The sequence below is a fragment of the Triticum aestivum genome, chromosome 1A, assembly GCF_018294505.1.
Source record: "Triticum aestivum cultivar Chinese Spring chromosome 1A, IWGSC CS RefSeq v2.1, whole genome shotgun sequence".
Classification (NCBI taxonomy): domain Eukaryota; kingdom Viridiplantae; phylum Streptophyta; class Magnoliopsida; order Poales; family Poaceae; genus Triticum; species Triticum aestivum.
The window spans coordinates 523,390,505-523,415,415 of record NC_057794.1 but is presented as its reverse complement, the minus strand read 5'-3'; the positions used below and the strand labels follow the sequence as shown (position 1 = coordinate 523,415,415).

General features: G+C 46.5%; 1 protein-coding gene across 1 annotated transcript; it reads left to right on the top strand.

Annotated features, from left to right (window-relative positions):
• The first annotated feature begins 21,796 nt into the window (after positions 1-21,796).
• Positions 21,797-23,621, top strand: LOC123173004 (uncharacterized). Its single transcript, XM_044589885.1, has 2 exons — positions 21,797-22,648; positions 22,740-23,621. The coding sequence occupies exons 1-2, from the start codon at positions 21,896-21,898 to the stop codon at positions 23,244-23,246; spliced, it is 1,260 nt and encodes a 419-aa protein (XP_044445820.1). The 5' UTR covers positions 21,797-21,895; the 3' UTR covers positions 23,247-23,621.
• Positions 23,622-24,911: the final 1,290 nt, after the last annotated feature.

Genomic DNA, 24,911 nt, shown 5'->3' with positions numbered 1-24,911 from the left:
ATTTGATCGATGCGGGGGAGGGGGAAGGGATCCTTTGGGCAAGCCTTGTTAAGGTCTTTAAAATCGACACACAGGCGCCAGGATTTGTCCTTCTTTGGTACCATCACCAGGTTTGCTAGCCAGTCTGGATGTTTTATGTCTCTGATGAATCCGGCCTCCAATAGCTTGGCTAGCTCCTCTCCCATAGCCTGTCTCTTGGGTTCAGAAAAACGCTGAAGGGCTTGTTTGACAGGTTTAAATCCTTTTAGGATATTTAAGCTGTGTTCGGCCAGCCTGTGTGGGATCCCTGGCATGTCTGAAGGGTGCCAGGCGAAGATGTCCCAGTTCTCTCGTAGGAACTCTCGCAGTGCGGCGTCTGCCTCAGGGATCAGTCGTGCCCCGATTGAAGCTGTTTTATTGGGGTCCGTTGGATGAACCTGGAATTTGACTATTTCGTCGGCTGGCTTGAAGGATGTGGATTTGGATCTCTTATCGAGTATCACATCATCCCTGTTAACCGTGGAGCGCAGCGCAGTCAGTTCCTCGGCCGCTAAGGCTTCGGATAGCGCCTCAATGGCTAATGCGGCCGTCTTGTTTTCGGCGCGGAGTGCTATGTCCGGATCACTAGCTAGAGTGATAATTCCATTCGGCTCGGGCATCTTAAGCTTCATGTACCCGTAATGGGGTATTGCTTGAAAGATTGTGAATGCTTCCTGTCCTAGTAAAGCGTGATATCCGCTCTTAAATGGGGCCACCTGAAATGACTTCTTCGGACCTGTAATTATCCGGCGTGCCGAACACCACATCTAGTGTGATTTTTCCTGTGCAGCGCGCTTCCCGACTGGGGATTATTCCTCTAAAGGTTGTGCTGCTTCGCTCGACGCGGTTCCAGTCTATTTCCATTTTTTGAAGGGTTTCCTCATAAATGAGGTTCAGTCCACTGCCTCCATCCATGAGCACCTTGGTGAGGCGAAAGCCGTCCACTATGGGACTGAGGACCAATGCGGCTGGTGCTCGGGCTGTTCGGAATCTAGGTTCATCACTTGCGTTGAAGGTAATAGCAGTGTCGCTCCATGGATTTATTGTTGCAACTTGATAGACTTCGGCGAGGCTGCGGAGTGTTCTTTTTCGCATATTGTTTGATGCGAAAGTCTCGAAGACTGTGAGAACGGTACTGGTGTCCTCGGGCTGGCTTTCTGCGGCCTCCAGAATTAAGAGGTCCTCGCCAATTTTGGCCACCTGCCGGAGTATCCAACATGCTCTAAGGCTGTGAGTTGGTGTGGCGTCCTCTGTACTGTGAATTCTACAGGGTCCATCAAGCCACCTTTCCAGTACGGTTCCATGCCCTGTAGAGGGTTTTGGCTTTTTGGTGTTTATCCCGGGTGTCCTATGATGATGCACCCTCTTAGTTCGGACGGGATTACTATTCAAGGCCGGATTATCCCAAAATTTTATTTCGGTTTTCCAGGCGCTTTCCATCGCACAGTATTTTTGTACTATGGACGCCAAGTCAGCGAAGCGTGTAATATCACGACGACTTACGGCGTTAAGGATTCCCTCGTCCGTGCAATTACTGCAGAAGATTGATATTGCGTCTCCCTCGCGGCAATCCTTTATCCTGTTCATAACCAGGAGGAATCTGGCCCAGTAATGATGTACTGTTTCTTCGGGCTTTTGCCTGATTTGGGAGAGATCGCTTATGTTCGGGTGGGCGGGTGTCGTTGAATCTGAAACCTCACCCAATCCAAGATTCGGAGGCCGAAGAGTTTCGAACTCTGAAGTTCGGATTCTTGGATGTTGTCCAACGAATCTAGCCCGTTGCCTGATCCTAAGCTCAAGTCTTGAGTTACATCCTCCTCTCCACGGGTATCCGGCTTGGAGGGGTCGGGAATTCGGACGTAACTTGTCCTTAAAATAGGTGAAGGGTCGCTGCACTGCGCCTCTACCATGGCAACATGGTGGGTGACTTGGGGAGAGTTAATTTCTCTTAGATCGGGTTTAAGCCCAACCTGGTCGTAATCTGTAGCGACCCCCAGGGCGGCGATGCGATCCAAGAGCTCGTTTACGGAAGAGAGCTCCATCGGATCTAGCTGCTCGACAAGCTCCGAGCTGACGTGAAGGTTGCTTTCGATGACCCGAGAGGTCACCGTCGGCGCAACGGCCGAACAGGCGGTCATGAGAAAACCACCTAGCCGGAGGGTTTGGCCGACAGCCAAGGCTCCCTTAGTAACGGTGCCATCTTTAAAGATGGGAAGAGGCATCCTTCCTGAATGCGACGACACAGAGGAACTCTCAACGAAAGCACCAATGTCGGTGTCAAAACCGGCAGATCTCGGGTAGGGGGTCCCGAACTGTGCGTCAAGGCCGGATGGTAACAGGAGACAAGGGAACACGATGTTTACCCAGGTTCGGGCCCTCTCGATGGAGGTAATACCCTACTCCTGCTTGATTAATATTGATTATATGGGTAGTACAAGAGTAGATCTACCACGAGATCAAGGAGGCTAAACCCTAGAAGCTAGCCTATGGTATGATTGTTGTGTATGGAGTTGATTGCCTACGGACCACCCTCCAGTTTATATAGACACCGGATAGGGTTAGGGTTACACAGAGTCGGTTACAATGGTAGGAGATCTTGGATATCCGCATCGCCAAGCTTGCCTTCCATGCCAAGGAAAGTCCCATCCGGACACGGGACGAAGTCTTCAATCTTGTATCTTCATAGTCCAGGAGTCCGGCTGAAGGTATAGTCCGGCTACCCGAACACCCCCTAATCCAGGACTCCCTCAGGAATCCTATTCCCTTTTTCCTTTCATCCTTCCTCTTTTCTTCTCCAATTTGGCCAGCCCATATGGGGAGGGGCGCACCAGCCCCTTTGTGGCTGGTGTGTTTCCCCTCTTGGCCCATAAGGCCCATATAGCTTGTTGGGGGTTGCCCGGAACCCCTTCCGGTGACCCGATACGTATCCGGTACCCCCAGAACGCTTCCGGTGTCCAAATACTATCGTCCTATATATGAGTCTTTACCTCTCAACCATTTCGAGACTCCTCCTCATGTCAGTGATCTCATCCGGGACTCCGAACAACATTCGGTCACCAAATCACATAACTCATATAATACAAATCGTCATCGAACGTTAAGCATGCGGACCCTACGGGTTCGAGAACTATGTAGACATGACCGAGACACCTCTCCGGTCAATAACCAATAGCGGAACCTAGATGTTCATACTGGTTCCCACATATTCTTTGAAGATCTTTATCAGTCGTACCGTAATGACAACATACGTTATTCCTGAAGGAAATATGCCCTAGAGGCAATAATAAAGTTATTATTTATTTCCTTATATCATGATAAATGTTTATTATTCATGCTAGAATCGTATTAACCGGAAACATAATACATGTGTGAATACATAGACAAACAGAGTGTCACTAGTATGCCTCTACTTGACTAGCTCATTGATCAAAGATGGTTATGTTTCCTAACCATAGACATGAGTTGTCATTTGATTAACGGGATCACATCATTAGGAGAATGATATGATTGACTTGACCCATTCCGTTAGCTTAGCACTTGATTGTTTAGTTTGTTGCTATTGCCTTCTTCATGACTTATACATGTTCCTATGACTATGAGATTATGCAACTCCCGTTTACCGGAGGAACACTTTGTGTGCCACCAAATGTCACAACGTAACTGGGTGATTATAAAGGTGCTCTACAGGTGTCTCCAAAGGTACTTGTTGGGTTGGCGTATTTCGAGATTAGGATCTCTCACTCCGATTGTCGGAGAGGTATCTCTGGGCCCACTCGGTAATGCACATCATTATAAGCCTTGTAAGCATTGCAACTAATGAGTTAGTTGCGAGATGATGTATTACGGAAGGAGTAAAGAGACTTGCCGGTAACAAGATTGAACTAGGTATTGAGATAGCGACGACCAAATCTCGGGCAAGTAACATACCGATGACAAAGGGAACAACGTATGTTGTTATGCAGTCTGACCGATAAAGATCTTCGTAGAATATGTAGGAGCCAATATGGGTATCCAGGTCCCGCTATTGGTTATTGACCAGAGAGGTGTCTCGGTCATGTCTACATAGTTCTCGAACCCGTAGGGTCCGCACGCTTAACGTTCGTTGACGATATAGTATTATATGAGTTATGTATGTTGGTGACCGAATGTTGTTCGGAGTCCCGGATGAGATCACGGACATGACGAGGAGCTCCGAAATGGTCCAGAGGTAAAGATTCATATATTGGATGATATGGTTTGGCCAAGGGGTCATGCCCATGAGGCTATAAGTCGGTGCAAAAGGAGTTTTGCGGAGACCACGGGGCCAAACGCCGGAGACCCTGGCGTCTGGCCCTGGGCCAGACGCCGGGGCCCATGGCGTCTGGGACAGATGCCAAGGATTATGGCGTTTGGTCCTGGAGTCCGAGTGGGACCCTTGGCTTTCGGGAAAAACCGACTTTGAGGAGGCTTTTGCTCCAAGTTTCGACCCCAGGGCTCAACATATAAACAGAGGGGCAGGGCTAGCACCAAAGACACATCAAGAAACACCAAGCCGTGTGCCGGCAACCCCGTCCCCTCTAGTTTATCCTCCGTCATAGTTTTCGTAGTGCTTAGGCGAAGCCCTGCGGAGATTGTTCTTCACCAACACCGTCACCACATCGTCGTGCTGCCGGAACTCATCTACTACTTCGCCCCTCTTGCTGGATCGAGAAGGCGAGGACGTCACCGAGCCAAACGTGTGCAGAACTCGGAGGTGACGTGCTTTCGGTACTTGGATCGGTCGGACGTGAAGATGTACGACTACATCAACCGCGTTGATATAACGCTTCCGCGAACGGTCTACGAGGGTACGTAGACAACACTCTCCCCTCTCGTTGCCATGCATCTCCATGATCCTGCATGTGCGTAGGAAATTTTTGAAATTACTACGTTCCCCAACAGTGGTTTCAGAGCCATGTTTTATGCGTTGATGTAATATACACGAGTAGAACACAAGTGAGTTGTGGGCGATATAAGTCATACTGCTTACCAGCATGTCACACTTTGGTTCGGCGGTATTGTTGGATGAAGCGGCCCAGACCGACATTACGCGTACGCTTATGTGAGACTGGTTCTACTGACGTGCTTTGCACACAGGTGGCTGGCGGGTGTCAGTTTCTCCAACTTTAGTTGAACCGAGTGTGGCTACGCCCGGTCCTTGCGAAGGTTAAAACAACACCAACTTGACAAACTATCGTTATGGTTTTGATGCATAGGTAAGAACGGTTCTTGCTAAGCCCGTAGCAGCCACGTAAAATTTGCAATAACAAAGTAGAGGACGTCTAACTTATTTTTAAAGGGCATGTTGTGATGTGATATGGTCAAGACATGATGCTAAATTTTATTGTATGAGATGATCATGTTTTGTAACCAAGTTATCGGCAACTGGCAGGAGCCATATGGTTGTCACTTTATTGTATGCAATGCAATCGCCCTATAATGCTTTACTTTATCACTAAGGGGTAGCGATAGTCGTGGAAGCATAAGATTGGCGAGACGACAACAATGCTACGATGGAGATCAAGGTGTCGCACCAGTGACGATGGTGATCATGAAGGTGCTTCGGAGATGGAGATCACAAGCACAAGATGATGATGGCCATATCATATCACTTATATTGATTGCATGTGATGTTTATCTTTTATTCATCTTATCTTGCTTTGATTGACGGTAGCATTATAAGATGATCCCTCACTAAATTATCAAAGTATAAGTGTTCTCCCTGAGTATGCACCGTTGCGAAAGTTCTTCGTGCTGAGACACCACGTGATGATCGGGTGTGATAGGCTCTATGTTCAAATACAACGGGTGCAAAACAGTTGCACACGCGGAATACTCAGGTTAAACTTGACGAGCCTAGCATATAACAGATGTGGTCTCGGAACACGGAGACCGAAAGGTCGAGCGTGAATCATATAGTAGATATGATCAACATAGTGATGTTCACCATTGAAACTACTCCATCTCATGTGATGATCGGACATAGTTTAGTTGATATGGATCACGTGATCACTTAGAGGATTAGAGGGATGTCTATCTAAGTGGGAGTTCTTAAGTAATATGATTAATTGAACTTTAATTTATCATGAGCTTAGTCCTGGTAGTATTAGCATATCTATGTTGTAGATCAATAGCTCGCGATGTTGCTCCCAGTTTATTGTGTTCCTAGTGAAAAATTATGTTGAAAAATGTTAGTAGCAATGATGCGGATTAGATCCGTGATCTGAGGATTATCCTCATTGCTGCACAGAAGAATTATGTCTTTGATGCACCGCTAGGTGACAGACCTATTTCAGGAGTAGATGCAGACGTCATGAACGTTTGGCTATCTCAATATGATGACTACTTGATAGTTTAGTGCACCATGCTTAACGGCTTAGAATCGGGACTTCAAAGACGTTTTGAATGTCATGGACCATATGAGATGTTCTAGGAGTTGAAGTTAATATTTCAAGCAAATACCCGAGTTGAGAGATATGAAGCCTCCAACAAGTTCTATAGCTAAAAAGAGGAGAATAGCTCAAGCAGTGAGCATGTGCTCAGATTGTCTGGGTACTACAATCGCTTGAATCAAGTGGGAGTTAATCTTCCAGATAAGATAGTGATTGACAGAATTCTCTAGTCACCATCACCAAGTTAGTAGAACTTCGTGATGAACTATGATATGCAAGGGATAACGGAAACGATTCCCAAGTTCTTCGTAATGCTGAAATCAACGAAGGTAGAAATCAAGAAAAATATCAAGTGTTGATGGTAGACAAGACCACTAGTTTCAAGAAGAAGGCAAAGGGAAGAAGGGGAACTTCAAGAAGAACGGCAAGCAAGTTGCTGCTCAAGTGAAGAAGCCCAAGTCTGGTCCTAAGCCTGAGACTAAGTGCTTCTACTGCAAAGGGACTGGTCACTGGAAGCGGAACTGCCCCAAGTATTTGACGGATAAGAAGGATGGCAAAGTGAACAAAGGTATATTTGATATACAGATTATTGATGTGTATTTTACTAGTGTTCATAGCAACCCCTCGGTATTTGATACTGGTTCAGTTGCTAAGAGTAGTAACTCGAAACAGGGAGTTGCAGAATGAACAGAGACTAGTTAAGGGTGAAGTGACGATGTGTGTTGGAAGTGGTTCCAAGATTGATATGATCATCATCGCACACTCCCTATACTTTCGGGATTAGTGTTGAACCTAAATAAGTGTTATTTGGTGTTTGCGTTGAGCATGAATATGATTTGATCATGTTTATTGCAATACAGTTATTCATTTAAGTAAGAGAATAAATTGTTGTTCTGTTTACATGAATAAAACCTTATATGGTTACACACCCAATGAAAATGGTTCGTTGGATCTCGACCGTAGTGATACACATATTCATAATATTGAAACCAAAAGATGCAAAGTTAATAATGATAGTGCAACTTATTTGTGGCACTGCCGTTTAGGTCATATTGGTGTAAAGCACATGAAGAAACTCCATGCTGATGGCTTTTGGAATCACTTGATTATGAATCAGTTGATGCTTGCGTACCATGCCTCATGGGCAAGATGACTAAGACTCCGTTCTCCGGAACAATGGAGCGAGCAACTGACTTATTGGAAATAATACATACTGATGTATGCGGTCCGATGAGTGTTAAGGCTCACGGCAAGTATCATTATTTTCTGACCTTCACAGATGATTTGAGCAGATATGGGTATATCTACTTAATGAAACACAAGTCTGAAACATTTGAAAAGTTCAAAGAATTTCAGAGTGAAGTGGAGAATCATCGTAACAAGAAAATAAAAGTTTCTACGATATGATCGCAGAGGTAAAATATTTGAGTTAAGAGTTTGGCCTTCAGTTAAAACAATGTGACATAGTTTCACTACTCACACCACCTGGAACACCACAGTGTAATGGTGTGTCCGAACGTCATAACCGTACTTTATGAGATATGGTGCGATCTACGATGTCTCTTACCGATCTACCACTATCATTTTGGGGTTATGCATTAGAGACAGCTGCATTCACGTTAAATAGGGCACCATCTAAATCCGTTGAGACGACACCGTATGAACTATGGTTTGGCAAGAAACCTAAGCTGTCGTTTCTTAAAGTTTGAGGTTGCAATGCTTATGTGAAAAAGTTTCAACCTGATAAGCTCAAACCCAAATCGGAGAAGTGCGTCTTCATAGGATACCCAAAAAGAAAATGTTGGGTACACCTTCTATCACAGATCCGAAGGCAAGATATTCGTTGCTGAGAATGGATCCTTTCTAGAGAAGGAGTTTCTCTCGAAAGAAGTGAGTGGGAGGAAAGTAGAACTTGATGAGGTAACTGTACCTGCTCCCTTATTGGAAAGTAGTTCGTCACAGAAATATGTTCCTGTGACTACTACACCAATTAGTGAGGAAGCTAATGATGATGATCATGTAACTTCAGATCAAGTTGCTATCGAACCTCGTAGGTAAACCAGAGTGAGATCCGCACCAGAGTGGTATGGTAATCCTATTCTGGAGGTCATGTTACTTGACCATGACGAGCCTACGAACTATGAGGAAGCGATGATGAGCCCAGATTCCACGAAATGGCTTGAGGCCATGAAATCTGAGATGAGATCCATGTATGAGAACAAAGTATGGACTTTGATTGACTTGCCCAATGATCGGCGAGCCATTGAGATTAAATGGATCTTCAAGAGGAAGACGGACGCTGATAGTAGTGTTACTATCTACAAAGCTAGAATTGTCACAAAAAGATTTTCGACAAGTTCAAGGTGTTGACTACGATGAGAGTTTCTCACTCGTATCTATGCTTAAGTCTGTCCAAATCATGTTAGCAATTGCCGCATTTTATGAAATCTGGCAAATGGATAAACAATATTGCATTCCCTAATGGATTTATTAAAGAAGAGTTGTATATGATGCAACCAGAAGGTTTTGTCAATCCTAAAGGTACTAATAAAATATGCAAGCTCCAGCGATCCATCTATGGACTGGTGCAAGCATCTCAGAGTTGGAATATACGCTTTGATAAGTTGATCAAAGCATATAGTTTTATATAGACTTGCGGTGAAGCCTATATTTACAGGAAAGTGAGTGGGAGCACTACAGCATTTCTGATAAGTATATGTGAATGACATATTGTTGATCAGAGATAATGTAGAATTATTCTGCAAAGCATAAAGGAATGTTTGAAAGGGGTTTTTCAAAGAAAGACCTCAGTGAAGCTGCTTACATATTGAGCATCAAGATCTGATAGATCAAGACGCTTGATAAGTTTTTCAATGAGTACATACCTTGACAAGATTTTGAAGTAGTTCAAAATGGAACAGTCAAAGAAGGAGTTCTTGCCTGTGTTACAAGGTGTGAAGTTGAGTAAGACTCAAAACCCGACCACGGCAGAAGATAGAGAGAGAATGAAAGTCATTCCCTATGCCTCAGCCATAGGTTCTATAAAGTATGCCATGCTGTGTACCAGACCTATTGTATACCCTGCCCTGAGTTTGGCAAGGGAGTAGAATAGTGATCTAGGAGTAGATCAGTGGACATTGGTCAAAATTATCCTTAGTGGAATAAGGATATGTTTCTCGATTATGAAGGTGACAAAAGGTTCGTCGTAAAGGGTTATGTCGATGCAAGTTTTGACACTGATCCAGATGACTCAAAGTCTCAATCTGGATACATATTGAAAGTGGGGGCAATTAGCTAGAGTAGCTCCATGCAGAGCATTGTTGACATAGAAATTTGCAAAATACATACGGATCTGAATGTAGCAGACCCGTTGACTAAACTTCCCTCACAAGCAAAACATGATCACACCTTAGTACTCTTTGGGTATTAATCACATAGCGATGTGAACTAGATTATTGACTCTAGTAAACCCTTTAGGTGTTGGTCACATGACGATGTGAACTATGGGTGTTAATCACATGGTGATGTGAACTATTGATGTTAAATCACATGGCGATGTGAACTAGATTATTGACTCTAGTGCAAGTGGGAGACTGAAGGAAATACGCCCTAGAGGCAATAATAGAGTTATTATTTATTTCCTTATATCATGATAAATGTTTATTATTCATGCTAGAATCGTATTAACCAGACACATAATACATCTGTGAATACATAGACAAACAGAGTGTCACTAGTATGCCTCTACTTGACTAGCTCGTTGATCAAAGATGGTTATGTTTCCTAACCATAGACATGAGTTGTCATTTGATTAACGGGATCACATCATTAGGAGAATGATGTGATTGACTTGACCCATTCCGTTAGCTTAGCACTTGATTGTTTAGTTTGTTTCTATTGCCTTCTTCATGACTTATACATGTTCCTATGACTATGAGATTATGCAACTCCCGTTTACCGGAGGAACACTTTGTGTGCCACCAAACGTCACAACGTAACTGGGTGATTATAAAGGTGCTCTATAGGTGTCTCCGAAGGTACTTGTTGGGTTGGCGCATTTCGAGATTAGGATTTGTCACTCCGATTGTCGGAGAGGTATCTCTGGGCCCACTTGGTAATGCACATCACTATAAGCCTTGCAAGCATTGCAACTAATGAGTTAGTTGCGGGATGATGTATTACGGAATGAGTAAAGAGACTTGCCGGTAACAAGATTGAACTAGGTATTGAGATACCGGCGATCGAATCTCGGGCAAGTAACATACCGATGACAAAGGGAACAACGTATGTTGTTATGCGATCTGACCGATAAAGATCTTCGTAGAATATGTAGGAGCCAATATGGGCATCCAGGTCCCGCTATTGGTTATTGACTAGAGAGGTGTCTCGGTCATGTCTACATAGTTCTCTAACCCGTAGAGTCCGCATGCTTAACGTTCGTTGACGATATAGTATTATATGAGTTATGTATGTTGGTGACCGAATGTTGTTCGGAGTCTTGGATGAGATCACGGACATGACGAGGAGCTCCGGAATGGTCCGGAGGTAAAGATTCATATATTGGATGATATGGTTTGGCCAAGGGGTCAGGCCCATGAGGCTATAAGTCGGCGCAAAAGGAGTTTTGCGGAGACCAGGGGGGCAAACGCCGGAGACCCTGGCGTCTAGGCCAGACGCCAAGGATTGTGGCGTTTGGTCCTGGAGTCCGAGTGGGACTCTTGCCTTTCGGGCAAAACCGACTTTGAGGAGGCTTTTGCTCCAAGTTTCGACCCCAGGGCTCAACATATAAATAGAGGGGCAGGGCTAGCACCAAAGACACATCAAGAAACACCAAGCCGTGTGCCGGCAACCCCGTCCCCTCTAGTTTATCCTCCGTCATAGTTTTCGTAGTGATTAGGCGAAGCCCTGCGGAGATTGTTCTTCACCAGCACTGTCACCACGCTGTCGTGCCAACGGAACTCATCTACTACTTCGCCCCCCTTGCTGGATCAAGAAGGCGAGGACGTCACCGAGCCGAACGTGTGCAGAACTCCAAGGTGCCGTGCTTTTGGTACTTGGATCGGTCGGATGTGAAGACGTACGACTACATCAACCGCGTTGATATAACGCTTCCGCGAACGGTCTACGAGGGTACGTAGAAAACACTCTCCCCTCTCGTTGCTATGCATCTCCATGATCCTGCGTGTGCGTAGGAAATTTTTGAAAATACTGTTGGGGAACGTAGCAGAAATTCAAAATTTTCTACGCATCACCAAGATCAATCTATGGAGTAATCTAGCAACAAGGGGAAGGAGAGTGCATCTACATACCCTTGTAGATCACTAAGCGGAAGCATTCAAGTGAACGGGGTTGATGGAGTCATACTCGTCGTGATCCAAATCACCGATGATCCTAGTGCCGAACGGACGGCACCTCCGCGTTCAACACACGTACAGCCCGGTGACGTCTCCTACGCCTTGATCCAGCAAGGGGAGAAGGAGAGCTTGGGGAAGACTCCATCCAGCAGCAGCACGACAGTGTGGTGGTGGTGGAGGAGTGTGGTACTCCAGCAGGGCTTCGCCAAGCACCGCAAGAGACGAGGAGGGAGAGGGGTAGGGCTGCGCCAAGAAGGAGATGTTCTCGTGTCTATGGCAGCCCAAAACCTCAAGTATATATAGGGGGAGGGGAGGGGCTGCGCCCCCACCTAGGTTTCCACCCATAGGGGTGGCGGCCAGCCCTAGATCCCATCTAGGGGGGCGGCCAAGGGGGGGAGAGAGGGGGGCGCACCACTAGGTGGGCCTTAGGCCCATCTGAGCCTAGGGTTTGCCCCCTTCCACTCTCCCTTGCGCCTTGGGCCTTGGTGGGGGGGCGCACCAGCCCACCTGGGGCTGGTCCCCTCCCACACTTGGCCCATGCAGCCCTCCGGGGCTGGTGGCCCCACTTGGTGGACCACCGGGACCCTCCCGGTGGTCCCGGTACATTACCGATAAACCCAAAACTTTTCCGGCGACCAAAACAGGACTTCCCATATATAAATCTTTACCTCCGGACCATTCCGGAACACCTCGTGACGTCCGAGATCTCATCCGGGACTCCGAACAACATTCAGTAACCACATATATCTATTTCCTATAACCCTGGCGTCATCGAACCTTAAGTGTGTAGACCCTACGGGTTCGGGAGTCATGCAGACATGGCCGAGATAACTCTCCCAACAGCGGGATATGGATACCCATGTTGGCTCCCACATGTTCCACAATGATCTCATCGGATGAACCATGATGTCGAGGATTCAATCAATCCCGTATACAATTCCCTTTGTCTAGTGGTACGATACTTGCCCGAGATTCGATCGTCGGTATCCCGATACCTTGTTCAATCTCGTTACCGGCAAGTCTCTTTACTCGTTCCGTAACACATCATCCCGTGATCAACTCCTTGGTCACATTGTGCACATTATGATGATGTCCTACCGAGTGGGCCCAGAGATACCTCTCCGTTTACACGGAGTGACAAATCCCAGTCTCGATTCGTGCCAACCCAACAGACACTTTTGGAGATACATGTAGTGTACCTTTATAGCCACCCAGTTACGTTGTGACGTTTGGCACACCCAAAGTATTCCTACGGTATCCGGGAGTTGCACAATCTCATGGTCTAAGGAAATGATACTTGACATTAGAAAAGCTTTAGCATAGGAACTACACGACCTTTGTGCTAGGCTTAGGATTGGGTCTTGTCCATCACATCATTCTCCTAATGATGTGATCCCGTTATCAACGACATCCAATGTCCATGGTCAGGAAACCGTAACCATCTATTGATCAACGAGCCATTCAACTAGAGGCTTACTAGGGACATGGTGTTGTCTATGTATCCACACATGTATCTAAGTTTCCTATCAATACAATTCTAGCATGGATAATAAACGATTATCATGAACAAGGAAATATAATAATAACCAATTTATTATTGCCTCTTGGGCATATTTCCAACAGTCTCCCACTTGCACTAGAGTCAATAATCTAGTTCACATCGCCATGTGATTAACACTCACAGGTCACATCGCCATGTGACCAACATCCAAGAGTCTACTAGACTCAATGATCTAGTTCACATCACTATGTGACAAACACTCAAAGAGTTTTGGGTTTGATCATGTTATGCTTGTGAGAGAGGTTGTAGTCAACGGGTCTTGCCATATTCAGATCCCTATGTATTTCGCAAAACTTTATATCGTAGATGCTGCTACCATGTTCCACTTGGAGCTATTCCAAATTGTTGCTCCATTATACGTATCCGGTATCTCTACTCAGAGCTATCCGGATAGGTGTTAAGCTTGCATCGATGTAACTCTTTACGTCGAACTCTTTATCACCTCCATAACCGAGAAACATTTCCTTATTCCTCTAAGGATAATTTTTGACCGCTATCCGGTGATCTACTCCTAGATCACCTTTGTACCCTCTTGCCAAACATGTGGCAAGGCACACATCAGGTGCGGTACTTCAGCATGGCATACCGTATAGAGCCTATGACAAAAGCATAGGGGACGACCTTCGTCCTTCCTCTTTCTTCTGCCGTGGTCAAGCTTTGAGTCTTACTCAACTTCACACCTTACAACTCAGGCAAGAACCCCTTCTTTGACTGATCTATTTTGAACTCCTTCAAAAACATGTCAAGGTGTGCGTTCTTTGAAAGTATCATTAGGCGTCTTGATCTATCTCTATAGATCTTGATGCCCAATATGTAAGCAGCTTTATCCAGGTCTTCCTTTGAAAATCACTCTTCAAACAACCGTTTATGCTTTCCAGAAATTCTACATTATTTTGGATCAACAATATGTCATCCACATATACTTATCAGAAATGTTGTAGTGCTCCCACTCACTTTCTTGTAAATACAAGTTTCTAGCAAACATTATATAAACCTAAAAGCTTTGATCACTCCATCAAAACATATATTCCGATTCCGAGATGCCTGCTCTAGTCCATAGAAGGATTGCCGGAGCTAGCATACCTTTTAGCATTCTTAGGATCGTCAAAACCTTTTATTGTATCACATACAACTTTTCTTACGAAAACTGGTAGGAAAACTTGTTTTGACATCCATCTGTAAGATTTCATAATCGAAAAATACAGCTAATGATTCTGACGGACTTAAGCATCGCTACGGGTGAGAAATTCTCATCGTAGTCAACTCCTTGAACTTGTGAAAAGATACTTTTCCACAAGTCAAGCTTCATAGACGGTCACATTACCGCCCACGTCCGTCTTCTTCTTAAAGATTCATTTGTCTCAATGGCTTGCCGATCATCGGGAAAGTCCACCAAAGTCCATACTTTGTTCTGATACATGGATCCTATCTCGGATTTCATGGCTTCTAACCATTTGTCGGAATACGGGCCCACCATCGCTTCTCCATAGCTCGTAGGTTCATTGTTGTCTAACAACATGATATCTAAGACAGGATTACCGTACCACTTAGGAGTAGTACATATCCTTGTCGACCTACGAGTTTCGATAGCAACTTGATCCAAAGCTTTATGATCACTATCATTAACTTCCTATTCAACAGATGTAGGCTCCACAGAAAACATCTTTCTGTGTTGCATCACTCTTTGGTTGAAATAAAGGTTCGACAACCTCATCAAGTTCTATCTTCCTCCCACTCAATTCTTTCGAGAGAAACTCCTTCTCGAGAAAGGACCCGTTCTTAGCAATAAACAATTTGCCCTCGAATCTGAGATAGAAGGTATACCCTACTGTCACCTTTGGGTATCCTATGAAGATGTGTTTGTCCGCTTTGGGTTCGAGCTTCTCCGGCTGAAGCCTTAAGCATCGCAGCCCCAAACATTAAGAAATGACAACTTGGGTTTCTTGCCAAACCAATGTTCATACGACGCCGTCTCAACGGACTTAGATGGTGTCCTATCTAAAGTGAATGCAGCTGTCTCTAACGCATAACCTCAAAATGAAAACGGTAGATTGATAAGAGACATCATAGATCGCACCATATCTCATAAGGTTTGATTATGACGTCCGGACACACCATAACCCAGTGGTGTTCCAGGTGGCTTCAATTGTGAAACAATTCCACAATGTCTTAAGTGTTTGCCAAACTCATAACTCAGATATTCTCATTGATCAAATCGTAGGAATTTGATCTTCTTGTTATGATGATTCTTAACTTCACTCTGAAATCGCTTGAACTTTTCAAACGTTTCAGACTTGTGCTTCATTAAGTAAATATACCTATATCTACTCAAATCGTCGATGAAGATGAGAAAATAGCGATATCCACCGCACGCTGCAATTCTCATTGGATCACACACATCAGCATGTATGATTTCCAACAAGTCACTTGCCCGTTTCATTGTACCTAAAAGCGGGGTCTTAGTCATCCTGCCCATGAGGCATGGCTCGCATGTGTCAAGCGATTCAAAATCAAGTGATTCCAAACATCCATCGACATGGAGTTTCTTCATGCATCTTACGCCAATATGACCTAAGCAGCAGTGCCACGAGAAAGTGGTACTATCATTATTAACTCTACATCTTTTGGCGTGAACATGTGTATTACCACGACGAGATTCAATGAACCATTCACATTAGGTTCATGACCATGAAAGGTATCATTCATGTAAACAGAATAACCATTATTCTCTAACTTAAATGAATGACCGTATTGCAATGAACATGATCTAATCATATTCATGCTCAACGTAGACACCTGATAACATTTATCTAGGTTCAATACTAATCCCGAAGGCAGATGGAGCGTGCGATGGTGATCTCATCAACTTTGGAAACACTTCCAACACACATCGTCACCTCGCCCTTAGCTAGTCTCCGTTTAGTCCGTAGCTTTTGCTTCAAGTTACCAGTAATAGCAACTGAACCGGTATCCAATACCCAGGTGCTACCGGGAGTACTAGTGAGGTACACATTGGTAACACGTATATACTTTGTTGAAGTTGCCAGCCTTCTTATCTACCATGCATTTGGGGTAATTCCGCTACCAGTGACCGTTCCCCTTACAATAGAAGCACTTAGTCTCGGGTTTGGGTTCACCCTTGGGTTCCTTCACTGGAGCAGCAACTGATTTGCCGTCCATGAAGTTTCCCTTCTAGCCCTTGCCCTTCTTGAAACCAGTGGTCTTGTTAAACCATCAACACTTGATGCTCCTTCTTGATTTCTACCTTTTGCGGTCTTAAGCACCGCGAACAGCTCCGGGATCAACTCCATCCCTTGCATGTCATAGTTCATCACGAAGATCTAGTAGCTTAGTGATGGTGGCTAGAGAAATCTATCAATCACTATCTTATCTGGAAGTTTAACTCCCACTTGATTTAAGTGATTGTAGCACCCAGACATTCTGAGCACATGCTCACTAGCTGAGCTATTCTCCTCTATCTTGTTGGCAAAAGAACTTGTCAGAGGTCTCACACCTCTCAACACGGGCATGAGCCTGAAATCCCAATTTCAGCTCTTGGAACATCTCATATGTTCTATGGCGTTCAAAACGTCATTGGAATCCCGATTCTAAGCCGTAAAGTATGGTGCACTAAACTATCAAGTAGTCATCAGGACGTGTCTGTCAGGTGTTCACAACATCCATAGACGACGTTGTAGGGGTTTGCAGATCGAGCGGTGCATCAAAGACGTAAGCCTTCTGTGTAGCAGTGAGGACACTCCTCAGACTACGGACCCAGTCCGCATCATTGCTTACAATATCTTTCAACTTAATCTTTCTCTAGGAACGTATTGAAACAGGGAGCTACAACGTGAGCTATTCATCTACAACATATTTGCAAAGACAATTTAGACTATGTTCATGATAATTGATTTCATCTAATGAACTCCCACTCAGATAGACATCCCTCTAGTCATCTAAGTGAAACATGATCCGAGTCAACTAGGCCGTGTCCGATCATCACGTGAGACGGACTAGTCAACATCGGTGAACATCTTCATGTTGATCGTATCTTCTATACGACTCATGCTCGACCTTTCGGTCTTCCGTGTTCCGAGGCCATGTCTGTACATGCTAGGCTCGTCAAGTCAACCTAAGTGTTTTTCTGTGTAAATCTGGCTTACACCCGTTGTATTCGAACGTTAGAATCTATCACACCCGATCATCACGTGGTGCTTCGAAATGACGAACCTTCGCAACGGTGCACAGTTAGGGGGAACACTTTTCTTGAAATTTTAGTGAGGGATCATCTTATTTAAGCTACTGTCGTTCTAAGCAAATAAGATGTAAAACATGATAAACATCACATGCAATCAAATAGTGACATGATATGGCCAATATCATTTTGCTCCTTTTGATCTCCATCTTCGGGGCTCCATGATCATCGTTGTCACCGGCATGACACCATGATCTCCATCATCATGATCTCCATCATCGTGTCTTCTTGAAGTTGTCTCGTCATCTCTTACTTCTACTACTATGGCTAACGCTTTAGCAATAAAGTAAAGTAATTACATGACGTTTATGTTGACACGCATGTCATAAATAAATAAAGACAACTCCTATGGCTCCTGCCGGTTGTCATACTCATCGACATGCAAGTCGTGATTCCTATTACAAGAACATGATCAATCTCATACATCACATATATCATTCATCACATCCTTTTGGCCATATCACATCACAAGGCATATGCTGCAAAAACAAGTTAGACGTCCTCTAATTGTTGTTGCGAGTTTTTTACATGGCTGCTATAGGTTTCTAGAAAGAACGTTTCTTACCTACGCGAAAACCACAACGTGATATGCCAATTTCTATTTACCCTTCATAAGGACCATTTTCATCGAATCCGATCCGACTAAAGTGGGAGAGACAGACACCCGCTAGCCACCTTATGCAACTAGTGCATGTTAGTCGGTGGAACCAGTCTCACGTAAGAGTACGTGTAAGGTCGGTCCGGGCCGCTTCACCCCACGATGCCGCCGAATCAAGATAAGACTAGTAACGACAAGTAAATTGACAAAATCAATGCCCACAACTGCTTTGTGTTCTACTCGTGCATAGAAACTACGCATAGACCTAGCTCTGATACCACTGTTGGGGAATGTAGCAGAAATTCAAAATTTTCTACGCATCACCAAGATCAATCTATGGAGTAATCTAGCAACGAGGGGAAGGAGAGTGCATCTACATACCCTTGTAGATCGCTAAGCGGAAGCGTTCAAGTGAACGGGGTTGATCGAGTCGTACTCGTCGTGATCCAAATCACCGATGATCCTAGTGCCGAACGGACGGCACCTCCGCGTTCAACACACGTACAGCCCGGTGACGTCTCCTACGCCTTGATCCAGCAAGGGGAGAAGGAGAGGTTGGGGAAGACTCCATCCAGCAGCAGCACGACGGCGTGGTGGTGGTGGAGGAGCGTGGTACTCCAACAGGGCTTCGCCAAGCACCGCAAGAGACGAGGAGGGAGAGGGGTAGGGCTGCGCCAAGAAGGAGATGTTCTCGTGTCTATGGGAGCCCAAAACCTCAAGTATATATAGGGGGAGGGGAGGGGCTGCGCCCCCACCTAGGTTTCCACCCCTAGGGGTGGCGGCCAGCCCTAGATCCCATCTAGGGGGGCGGCCAAGGGGGGGAGAGAGGGGGGTGCACCACTAGGTGGGCCTTAGGCCCATCTGAGCCTAGGGTTTGCCCCCTTCCACTCTCCCTTGCGCCTTGGGCCTTGGTGGGGGGGCGCACCAGCCCACCTGGGGCTGGTCCCCTCCCACACTTGGCCCATTCAGCCCTCCGGGGCTGGTGGCCCCACTTGGTGGACCACCAGGACCCTCCCGGTGGTCCCGGTACATTACCGATAAACCCGAAACTTTTCCGGCGACCAAAACAGGACTTCCCATATATAAATCTTTACCTCCAGACCATTTCGTAACTCCTCGTGTCGTCCGAGATCTCATCTGGGATTCCGAACAACATTCAGTAACCACGCATATCTATTCCCTATAACCCTGGCGTCATCGAACCTTAAGTGTGTAGACCCTACGGGTTCGGGAGTCATGCAGACATGGCCGAGATAACTCTCCGACCAATAACTAACAGCGGGATCTGGATACCCATGTTGGCTCCCACATGTTCCACGATGATCTCATCGGATGAACCACGATGTCGAGGATTCAATCAATCCCGTATACAATTCCCTTTGTCTAGTGGTACGATACTTGCCCGAGATTCAATCGTCGGTATCCCGATACCTTGTTCAATCTTGTTACCGGCAAGTCTCTTTACTCGTTCCGTAACACATCATCCCGTGATCAACTCCTTGGTCACATTGTGCACATTATGATGATGTCCTACCGAGTGGGCCCAGAGACACCTCTCCGTTTACACGGAGTGACAAATCCCAGTCTCGATTCGTGCCAACCCAACAGACACTTTCGGAGATACCTGTAGTGTACCTTTATAGCCACCCAGTTATGTTGTGACGTTTGGCACACCCAAAGTATTCCTACGGTATCCGGAAGTTGCACAATCTCATGGTCTAAGGAAATGATACTTGACATTAGAAAAGCTTTACCATACGAACTACACGACCTTTGTGCTAGGCTTAGGATTGGGTCTTGTCCATCACATCATTCTCCTAATGATGTAATCCCGTTATCAACGACATCCAATGTCCATGGTGAGGAAACTGTAACCATCTATTGATCAACGAGCCAGTCAACTAGAGGCTTACTAGGGACATGGTGTTGTCTATGTATCCACACATGTATCTGAGTTTCCTATCGATACAATTCTAGCATGGATAATAAACGATTATCATGAACAAGGAAATATAATAATAACCAATTTATTATTGCCTCTAGGGCATATTTCCAACAATTACTACGTTCCCCAACAATTCCTTTTGTCATAGGTATGTTACTTGCCCGAGATTTGATCGTCGGTATCTTCATACCTGGTTCAATCTCGTTACCGGCAAGTCTCTTTACTCGTTCCGTAATGCATCATCCCGCAACTAACTCATTAGTCACATTGCTTGTAAGGCTTATTGTGATGTGCATTACCGGGAGGGCCTAGAGATACCTCTCTGATACTCGGAGTGACAAATCCTAATATCGATCTATGCCAACCCAACAAACACCTTCGAAGATACCTGTAGAGTATCTTTATAATCACCCAGTTACGTTGTGACATTTGATAGCACACAAGGCATTCCTTCGGTATCCGGGAGTTGCATAATCTCATAGTCAAAGGAATATGTATATGACATGAAGAAAGCTATAGCAATAAAACTGAACAATCATTATGCTAAGCTAACGGATGGGTCTTGTCCATCACATCATTCTCCTAATGATGTGATCTCGTTCATCAAATGACAACACATGTATATGGTTAGAAAACTTAACCATCTTTGATTAACGAGCTAGTCTAGTAGAGGCTTACTAGGGACACGGTGTTTTGTTTATGTATCCACGCATGTATCAAGTTTCTGGTTAATACAATTCTAGCATGAATAATAAACATTTATCATGATATAAGGAAATATTTCTACACGCGAGCAAAATGAGCGGACGACGGGACTTGACAGGTGTGTGCCCCCGCACTCGCGTGCCCCTGCGAATTTTTGCATTGTTCCCTACTTGTATGTATTATTAGTGGTAGATATTTCTACAACAGAATACAAGAATGATCGTAGTATTAAGTTTGTGTTGGTCTGGTCCAGAGGTGTAAATTGGCACTTGAATGCAAAACAACAAGCTAGTGAGCGAGACAGAATACAGATCAGAGTCGTTGGCCGCATAGATGCACCCAGCATTACAGCTTATAAATGCAAAAAACCAAGACCACCTAATTTAAAGCGCCACTCCCCCAGTCTAGTAGTGCTGGACTATAGTACTACTAGCCGAGGGCCCGAGGCACATATCACACCAGGAGAGTAGAATGGACAGTGTCGATCGACGGTGCTCTCTCTCGCTCCCGGCGACGACGAAAACGACGTGTCTCGATGCAAGCTGCATGGTATCCTATCACGAGTCACGACCATGTATGGTTGACCATGACCGTGCGTCTACCCAAGTACTAACGGTACTGTCCGGCCGACAAAATGGACAATGTCACCCACCGGTTGTTACGACAACCTCACATCACAGTACGTATATACCATCGAAATTGGGGTGCAAGTTCCCAGAGAATTTACCAGCCAGCCTAGGAGGACGCCGGATCGTCCAAGTACTTTCCCCTTTCAGCATGCATCCAGCGACAGCCGACGACGAGCAAACCAAATCGACCACGTACAGCGGCACAAGGTGAACAGTGTTACCCCTGCGTGCTGGATCATGTGGCCACGTCCGTGCATTGCCGGCATTATCACAACGATCTACTCCACTTGATTGAGCAGGTCCATCCATCCAACGGGTTGCGTTTTATTTTATTAAGGGCCAGATCGGTGGTTAGAGTGGCTCATTGGCGATCGATCGAGGTCGCTCACACTATCACGCAGCTAGAGCTAGTGCTCGGCCATGGCCGAGGCGAGCAAGCGCATCGACCTCGCCGCGCCGCTGCTCTCCGTGCGGCGCCACGGCGGGTTGGGCCTGGGCGGCGCGTTGCGGTACGGCGAACGCTGCGACGATGCCACCCCCCGCCCCGGAGGCGTGCCGTTCGGGTGGGAGCGCCGGCCCGGCCACCCCAAGGGCGTAGGCACGCCACCGCTGCCCGGGCCGGACCAGGAGGCCGCGGTGCGCTTCTCGGACGCGCTCTCCCGCCCCGACAGCTGCTACACCGTGAGCTGCAGCGACGCGGCCGGCGCGACGGCGTCGGCGGCCCCGAGCCCGAGCCCCCGCGGCAGCGTCATGATGGACCGCTTCTTGCTGGCGGCCAAGGAGCAGTGCGTCTTCCGGAAGGCCGCCACCGCTGCTGCCAACACGCGCACCCCCACCAGCGACAGGTTGCCGGGGCGCCTCCCTGTCCAGCACCTGCCGGCGAGCCACGTCCACGTGCAGCGTAACCATGTAAAGGACGCGGACGGCAACGGGGAGGACGACGAGTGGGAGGTGCACAGCACGGCGGGCTTCGCGTCCAAAAGGAAGTGCGGGCTGCTCCCCGCGCGGTGCGCCAAGAGCGCCCTGCTGCTCCTGAACCCGGCGCGGTCCACGATGAGGCGCCGCCGAGGCGCGCGGCGCTTCCTGTCCGGCTGCGGCAGCAGCCGGCGCGAGACGAACCCGCTCCTGCCGCGGGTGGGGCAGCACCCTGATCTCGACGCTGGCACGGTCACGGTGAGCAGCAGCTTGCTTCACGTTCTCATGGAGTATCACTAGCCAAGCCATGCATGCACGTCTTGATCTTGACTCTGGGTGTGCTCTGCAGGGAAGCAGCTGGGAGGAGGTGTACATCAGCTCGCTGCGGCGATCGGACCGAGGCGCCGTGCATCCCAAGGCCACCCATCTCGGCCTGCTCCTGGTCCTCGACGGGGCCGACGGCGGTGCGGCCTCGCCGCTGCCGCCTCCCAATCCCAAGTGCGTCAGGCCGCCGACGGCGAAGGCGAACGTCGGCGGGAAGACACCCCGCAGGCTCAACGCCGTCGGCCAGGGCTTCCCGCCGCCGCTACCTCCCTCGCAGGAGAGGACCGTGGCTCGCCGTGACGACAAGATGGTGCTCGCATTGCCGTCGCCCAAGACGCCGTCGGAGTCGTGGCTCTCGCGTACGCTGCCGACCGTGTCGTCGAACAGGCTGACGGCCACTTCGTTCATGGGGCTCCACGTGCAGCAGCTCAGGAATCAGCGCGCTCCGTCTCGCTGGTGCTCCAGCGATCAGGCCAAGGTTATCGATCATGGCGCCAGGCCATGGCAGATACGAATATATGATCCGTGCTAGTGTAGTTGCATCCATTTGGTTATGATCTGGTCATGCGTTGCTCCGCAGCTCAATCTCTAGTAAAAGTAATAAGCTCATCCTGCTGCTCAGTTGCGTCCATTTTGTTCCATGGCGGTGAATTGCGGGTGTTCTCCATTGGCGCCATCGTTTGCAGCTCCAGAAGTGCGCCTAGTTCAGTGTATAGGTCTGCAGATGTAATACTGCATTTCTCAGTCGATACTTGTTTTACCTCGGCTTAGGTACATCAAGTCACAATGACCACAAAAGGGTTACATTGCCCGTAAAGCGGCATTGGAGGAAGGTAATCATAATGACATGTACAAGGGTTACATGGTCATTATGATTTATCAATGCAGATTTGCAGCCCGAAACCATGTCTAGATTCTTTCTATCTATCTACCTTGAGGAGTAAAACGGCACTGGAGGAAGGCGCACCACACTCGCCCAAAGAAATGGAGTGCCATTTACAAACAGCATTCACCACCACAGAGTCAAATCCACATCCATCTTCAGAGGAGAAAGGAGACAGCAGAGATTGCGAGTACATAGTACATACTACTCCCTCCGTCCGCGAATAAGTGTACATCTACCTTTTGTCCTAAGGCAAAGTTTTTAAAATTTAACCAACTTTATAGAAAAGAGTAGTGACATATATGACATCAAATTGGTATATTATGAAAGTACATTTCAAAACGGATCCAGTGATACTAATTTAGTGTCATAAATGCTGCTACTTTTCCTTATAAAGTTGGTCAAAATTCTAAAACTTTGACTTAGGATAAAAGGTAGAAGTACACTTATTCGCGGACGGAGGGAGTACGATGTATCACTCCTTTCTCCCGAATTAACAGAGCATAAGAGTTCAGGATGCTCATCAACCACCCTGCTCACAAGTACACAACACACGATGACATCAACTGTCACACGATAAAATCATGACGCAGATCTCCTAGCACTTTCTTCAATACATGACGTAATCAAAGGACATGATGAATTTGTTACTCCCCGATCCAAATTAACTGACGCAGCATTACTACAACTTTAGTATCAAACTGGGAGATGGGATGTTCATTAATTCACTTGCATCACATCGAAACGGTAATAAGATTGTTTGGAACAACACGTCAGCAATGAAGACGAGGCTAACATGAAGGAGCATGGTGCCTGATTCCAATGCTTGATGATCACATCATTCTGCTAGTGACCTCAACTAAAACTTGATAAAAAAAAGGGGGTCTACTTTGTAATCCAGTAGTCATGAATAATCCACCAACCAGGTAACAAAACCGAAGTTACAGAATGTTTAGACCTCACCTCAGCTTTCGAACACCTGAATCACTTCATGGGTATAGATCATCAGAGTCATAAGAGATGGTATATTCGGTGTGTGCCCGTGTCTGAATATTCGAGCAGCCAGTAGAAACTTCCCTTTATCCATTAGGGTTGTCAAAAGACTTATGCGATGGTTGTGAGGTTTCTTGTGGGTCCGATGATCATGGCCGCCGCCTCTCTGGTTTTTGGGATTCGCGGGGTTCTTCTGCACATTCCCATTGTTCAAGTACGTACACCCCAATTTGGAGACTTCTTTGCACATCGCTGTTGTTCTACACATAGCAAGTATAATCAACTGAAGAAAATCAGATCAAGAGTTGAGTAACGTGATGA